The following is a 7,048-nucleotide window of genomic DNA, read 5'->3' on the forward strand; positions in this document are numbered from 1 at the left end:
GAAGCTAACACACCATTGTAAAGCAATTATACTCCAATAAAGATGTTAACAAAAATGGCAGCATGCATTTTTAAAAAAAAGCTTCCTTGGTTGCAAATTGTGTATATTCCCCTGGGAATAGATGTGTGTCAGAAGAGCACTTCCCCCCATGAGACTCTGTTGGCAATGCTGCCAAAATATACGGACCAAAGCCCTTGCTGTCTGTGTGGACATGAGACATAACAGCGTCTGGGTGAGACACGGATATACTGCCAGGTTTTATGGTGACCTCCTGTTCACTGAGTAGCTGACCAGAAGGGCCTTGTGACACTGTCTTCATGTAATATTTATCCAACTCAAGCTCGTGGGCTAAGTCAATTCCTTGGTCAACTTCTTGTTTTGCTTTTACTTTATACCCACTGAGTCTTTGAAAGAAATCAGTTTCCAGATGTCTTGGTCATCAACATTAAAGATACTTAGGGATGTTCTGACCTGATCGCTCCCACCTTCTACATGTAACTCCTTCGTCTTCCTTCTAACCTCATAGTCACAGTAAGAGTGCAGAGATAACAAGCAGTTATAAAAATGATTTTAACTCATTTTTTTCTTTTTCCTAAAAAGACTGGAACTGGGCGAAACAGAAAGAACAACCCAAAGAATACCAACGAATCCTACAGTGCTTCCTAGATAGAAAAGACTGTTGCTACTCTATCCATCAAATGGGTAAGGTCACATGAGCAGTTTAAAGGCTGTCTCTCTGTTCTGCCGTTCAATTAAGAGGAAAGGAACACTGTACGTGAAATTCAGCTTACATTGCTGTACTTGCTTTTCTTGTCCCCTGCTTTGTATGTGGCTCTACTAAGTCGGCCCATCTACTTATTTACGCAAAAAATTAGGAGTTTGTGGTTTGCTAACCTGTTTATTATTTTTCCACATAAAAACAGCACAGATGGGTGTAGGAGAAGGGAAATCAATTGGCGAATGGTTTGGACCAAATACAGTTGCACAGGTGTTAAAGTAAGTAAAAGAGTCTGGCATGCGCCTTATTCTACCATCTCCTATGCCTCCCTCCACCAACTCAACATCCCATCAACCCAGCTGTTCCTGCCACATCCCACTAAGCCACCAAACATCTGTACCATTTTGCTCAGATAGTTCTTTGAAATGTGTAATGTGTGTGGGCAACTGTCTTGGTAAATCACAGTTATAGTCATTGGTACCAGTCTATGGGGAGGCTCCTCAGGACTCATTCCGTATCCCACTTGTAGGTTGGCGCTCACGTGCTCAGCCGTCAGCCTGAGGGTCACTTTGAAGCCAAAGGGTTTGAACTAAGCGGGGAAGCCTGAGCCAGCCTAGGCAAGACACAGACTCCCACCCTGTATGTTATAAAAAAAAAAAAAATTCTTCACTGATTCATTCAACATTTACTGGGTGCCTCTGTTGCCCTAAGTACTGAGTGCACAGGAATAAACTAGGTGTAGTTCTTGCTTCAAGGACCTCACCACCTATTGGAGGAGACAAACCCCAAGGGAGTCTTAGAATCAGTTTGTCATCTCTTAGGAGACTCAAGGTACCCCAGCATGGTACTTTCGCAATTGTCCTGTTAAGTCTCAGAATTCACCTCCCACAGCAAGAGATGACATGGAGAGGCCAGGACCAATGCTTTGGAAATGAATGGGGTGAGTGGCATTAGCACCTACACCTGCAGGCCATCTCACCTGTTGTCACTCTCCTTTCTGACAACCTATCACCAAATGGGAACTCCATGAGGGCAGAGATTGTATTTGCCTCACTCACTCCTGTAATATTAGCACATGAAACTGCCTGGCACATGTAAGTGCTCAATAAATACTTGATGACTGAATGAATGTAAATGGCAGATAGAATCTGGGGCTGGATTTAGGCATCAGAAAATTGAAACCGTCTAGCCTCCTTTGGTGGCTACTTCAATTCCTGGGCTCTCTGGCGTGTGATGATGGGACCTGCTCCATGCAAAATACAGATGGGGCACTGTTTCAATTATTAGCCAACCTTCAATGAACTGGAATGCTTTGTAAATGTGCTTTTGAGGGGAGTAGTCTGGACTTCCTGGGGACCCAAGTGAAACCTGTATCTTCGCATTACTCTTTGCTAACAGTGCAGCCTCTCTGAGACCACTTTCTTACCGCGGTCCGTAGTGGGTTTTGGGGCGTTGTTGATCTGCTGAGTTGGGATCTGGTGGTATTTCGGGAACCACTGTAGGAACCCAGGGCAGAAAGTGTAGAAGATTAGAATGGCTGTGCCGAGCCCAAAACCTAGCTTGATATGGTTGGTTTATAAATGAAATCCCTCAGAATTTGCTTCTTTCTTCTAAATTTTGAGCTTCCCAGCAACAAGCAAATGGAAACATACATTTTTAAAGAATTTAAGTGGGTTCTGAGTCATCGTGATTGTTATTAACAACAGTAGATGATGATGATGATGTTGTCATTATTATTTTGGGGGAAAGATACTACATTAAATGAAATTAAAATATAATGGTAATTAACCTCTTCTTGGGAGTTACTTTGGTTTGGGAGAGAATGTGTCTTTTGTTTTGTTTTGTTTTGTTTTTTCGGCCATTGAGACTGGGCTTTACTGCAGAATTCCAGAGTAGCCAGGGTAAACATGTCTTCTTCAAACTGGCAAGAGGAGAAAGACGCCATCTGCGGCCCGAGTCTCCTGGGACAGCATCCTTACCGCATGTGGGAAGGGACAGAAGAGATCACCTCTCTCTCTCTCCCCAACTCCCTGGATTTCCCTAGAACTTATTGTTTGTATTATGTATGCTCCTAAACAAATACATATATGTGTATATTAATAACAGTTTTCTTTTTTTGAAACAAGGAGTAAGTCAGAGTATCTCTTATTTAAGAAAAGAAAACAAAATCTCTTGGGAGAAGATGCACTGGTAACCTCTCTCTTTCACCCAGTAGGAGTAACATCATTTTGCAAGGCAGCTTTTTGCATTTTGTAAAGCAGGCCTTCTTTCTGAGGTGCGGAAACAGTGCCTCTGGCATTCTCAAGGCCCCTGGACATAGAATGTTCCAGGGCTCAGTCAAGGGAGCCAGACCTGACCTGAATCCCAACTTCTCTGTGTCTCAGTGTTCGGTAACTTCAGGAACGCTGGGCATACATAGGTTGTACTGCTTCCTGCCGAGATGTCCATCTTCCCCAATTGTGACTTCATTGTATGTTGCTTTGCAGAAAACTTGCTTTATTTGATGAATGGAATTCCTTGGCTGTTTATGTTTCAATGGATAACACCGTGGTTATTGAAGATATCAGTGAGTCCCGGGCCAGTTTACCTTCTCGGGTGGCTGGGTGATGAGGTTCTTCCTCACCATTCAAAATGTGTGGGGGGCGTGGTGGGAGAGAAAGACAGAAAGCGAGGGAGAAAAAGAGAAAGAAGATACACAGACACCCCCGTTCCCCTGCCCCCCCGACTCTCTGGCCTGCCCATCTAGCAGGATAGGGGCGCACAGGGCTCCGGTTAATCATCCCCTGTGCCCCTTCTCTTCCCTTTCAGCTTTCTGAAAGGGAGAAAACAATTAGAGGATCTCTGCTGCCCCTCAGTGAGGCACCAGACCCTTTCCCTGCAGCACTCCCCAAGTGCGGGTAATCCGTTAAACCACTGACAGGTCTTCTGTGGCGGCCCCCCTGTGCTCCCCGCCACGGGGTTCGAGGGACCAACAGATACAGTGCCTGTTTCCAAGGCCCTTGCAGTCTAGTTGAGAAATGAGATTCTCCCAGTGACCCCATAATATGTGACAAGAGGTAAGTGAGTGTTCAGTTGCCAGAAGGAGGGGAAGTAAGGGCTGGAGGGGTGGCCTGGGCTTCCTGTAGGAGGTGGGGCAGCAGGGCCCCGGTGGCAGGGGGGAGGGCCTTCCAGGCAGCGGCTGTCATGTGAGGTCTCCTTTAGTTTTGCCCTTGGCACATCTCTTAGGGCTGGATGCCCCTTATTTACCCAGCTCTCTTGTCTTCTGTTTCTAGAAAAAATGTGCCACACCCTCCCCTTGAGTGCCGAAACAGCTGCTGAGAGCCCCCCTGAGTGTCTGAATGATTCGACCCAGAGTAAGGGCCCCTCTGCCTGCTCTCCAGCCTGGAAACCCTTGCTGCTTATTGTGCCCCTCCGCCTGGGCATAAACCAAATCAATCCTGTCTATGTCGACGCCTTCAAAGTAAGTCGCACCTTTCCCCAAGCCGCTTGCTGCCCGCCCATCCCACCGCCATGTGAGCACGGAGATCCGTGAGCAGCAGTCCACAAATGAGCTGAGAATCTTGCGTTCTCTTTCCCTCCAGGAGTGTTTTAAGATGCCACAGTCTTTAGGGGCATTAGGAGGAAAACCAAATAACGCCTATTATTTCATAGGATTCTTAGGTAAGAAAAGAGGAATCACAAGTAAGTCATCATGGGCTAGGGGAGGGCGGGCAGAAGGTCTGCACGGGAGACCAGGCAATTCCAGTTTTAGGGGGCCCTCACCTAGCCTGGAGATGCTGTGGCCTCTGGGCAGCTCATCTTGTCTCTGGCCTGGAGAGTAACGTTTACCTGGGCCTGACAGAGAGCAGATCCCCCTTCAGTGCCTCTGCTTCATTGCCTCTTGATAAGATGGTTCCATGGCTGCTTTCCCACTGGACGGCCCCAAGGTCATAGCATTGCTTCAGCGCCTGTCTCTCTTTCCTGTGGCGTCCAGGGTGTCAGGGCTTCACTCCCCTGGCCTTGCCGATACCCCTCTTAATGGGGCTCGGGCGTTCAGGCTAGGAGCCGTCCTCTGGCTTCCCGGGCTCATGCAGCTTGGGCTGCTAGCTTATTGTTCAGAGCCCTGACTCTGGTGGGAATAAGAGGAGGTGAAGACAGAGGTATCCCTTTCCTGATACTGGAGGCTAAGCCTTAAAACGACTAACCTCCTAATGTGGATCCTGGTGAGCAGCCCGGCATTACCTGCCTCCGTAGATGCCTCTGGAAACCCAGCCACCTTACTCACTAGCTGTGACCAGAGACATTTAAGGCCCTTGGCACACGAGGGGAGCTAGCCCGGTGCTTCTCAAACTTTAATGTGCACATGAATCACCTTGAGAGCCTATTATAATGTGGGTTCAGCAGGTCTGGGGTGGGGCCTGAGAGCCTGCATTTCTAACTAGGTAGTACCGGTGCTGCTGGTGCCACACTTTGAGCACCAAGGGCCTAGACACCTGCTTAGTCCCGCAGAGTAAGGGAGTGATGTGGTGACGGAAGTGGGATACGGGACACCTCTCGCAGGAGTGGGCTTCGAGGAAGCTATGAGCTTAGAGTGCAAGGGAGAGCCAGAGCAGGCGTGGGGAATGGCCTGAGGGATGTGCAAAGGACTGAGTGAGACGCGCTTGGTCACCTTCCCACTCATCTCCTCCTCGGAGATTCATGGAGGTGGGGCGGGTGGAAACAGACCCAGCCCTGTATGTGGCCAGTCTCCCACTGGCTAGCTGGGTGCCAGCAGGAAAAGAGTGTCAGCTCTTTCAGTCTCAAGTTCCCTTTATGGAAGATAGGGCTGACCCCCAGCTCACCATGTTGTCCCCTCGCAGGAAGGCACTCAGCAAAAAGATCCAGCCTGACCCCAGCACCTCTTTCCTCTGCTGGCTCTTTCTCTCTTTAAGGTAGGGTTTCTCCACAGTTGCTGGGGCTCTCTCGAATGCTGCCATCTACTGGTCGATCCTGGGAACTACAGCTTGATGGAACCTTGGGAAAGTGGAGGCTTTTCTTTTTCTAAGTACAAACCCCAGTATTTAGAGTGTTATAAATTTAGATGTTCTCTGTTTCTAAGCTTTTGGGTTCCTGTCAAAGAAAATGTAGCAAAAATCTATTTCCTACTGTCCGTGCCTGAGGAAAAGGTGGAAACACTGGAAAATAATTTTGGAGGGATCTCAGTGAATCCTGGGCACCCTGGCCTCCTTTATCCCAAGTTACCCAGAGAGAATGCGCCAAGCTGGCATAGCCCTCCTGTTTCCTGCGGCCACTGGGTCGGGGAGACATTGGTGGAGTCGGACTACTTTTGAAAGAGGTGTGGGCAATCCTCAGTTCCCAAGACAGAGGATTACATAGTGCCCATTTGCCCGCTAATGTCCATAAATCCTTTGTTTAACCTTCACTTGAGGCTCCAAACTCCCCTCAACTCCCATTTTCTGACTTACCCCCTTACTGTATTAGGCTCGGGTGGGGAGAGTCCGGATTGGCAGAATGTCTGAAGGGAGGGGACAGATGAGAACTGCCATTTTCTGAGCAAGGGACTCTGCAGAGGGTTCTCTCTCAATCTCTCTCCCCCTCTTTCTCTCTCTCTCTCCATGCATAAAAATATATATATTTATATTACTTGTCATTATAATGTTTCCTATATTATATATAAATATATAATTTATATTTATATTGTAAAATATATAATTATATATTAAAACATATATACATGTATAGAGAGATATAGATTAATATCGATAGTTATGTAGAGATGTATAGCTTTAGATAGATAGATTGATTGATAGAGTTAGCACAACACCCCTGTGAGGTAGAGATCATTATTTCCATTTATGCCTAGCGGAAGACTCAGAGGGGCTGTTTACTCAAGGTTACCGAGCTCAAAAGTAGCAAAGCCAGGATTCGATCCCAATTTGGCCGTCCCTGCCCACCACACCACATTGCTTCCCGAGTGCCCTCTTGCCCGGTGGGAAGCTGGGAGAAGCTCCTGGTGCAAAAGACTATGGCCAGGGTGAGAGACTGGCTGGGAGATTTTTTTCTGCTTAGAATGTTTGTCCCCTGCGCTTTGGTGGAGGGTGCCACCTGGAATCCGTCGCATGAGCCCAGTGTCTGCAGATGGTGGACCTGCCTGCCACTTCTTCTTGGGCCTGATTAGAGACCTTGATTTAGTCCCCATATCATTTCTAGGACTTTTTTGATCTACTGTATCTCTTTTAAGCACTCTCAGAAATAGGGCAGCCCACAAAGCTCCACTACACACACACAGACACACACACACACACACACACACACACACACACACACACACACACACACACACACACACAC

The 7,048-nt window shown here is 47.6% G+C and overlaps 1 protein-coding gene across 4 annotated transcripts in view; it reads left to right on the top strand.

Annotated features, from left to right (window-relative positions):
* ATG4A (autophagy related 4A cysteine peptidase) overlaps nt 1-7,048 on the top strand; it is an 89,899-nt gene that overhangs the window by 50,689 nt on the left and 32,162 nt on the right. For 3 of the 4 annotated variants that reach the window (XM_055081955.1, XM_055081954.1, XM_028482546.2), the window contains exons 6-10: nt 601-702; nt 924-996; nt 3,205-3,284; nt 3,991-4,178; nt 4,300-4,378. In XM_055081955.1, the coding sequence (XP_054937930.1) occupies nt 601-702; nt 924-996; nt 3,205-3,284; nt 3,991-4,178; nt 4,300-4,378 (522 nt within the window). The remainder of the gene's footprint in view (nt 1-600; nt 703-923; nt 997-3,204; nt 3,285-3,990; nt 4,179-4,299; nt 4,379-7,048) is intronic. The other variant, XM_055081956.1, reaches the window with a different exon arrangement.

Source organism: Physeter macrocephalus, chromosome 21 (assembly GCF_002837175.3).
Source record: "Physeter macrocephalus isolate SW-GA chromosome 21, ASM283717v5, whole genome shotgun sequence".
Classification (NCBI taxonomy): domain Eukaryota; kingdom Metazoa; phylum Chordata; class Mammalia; order Artiodactyla; family Physeteridae; genus Physeter; species Physeter macrocephalus.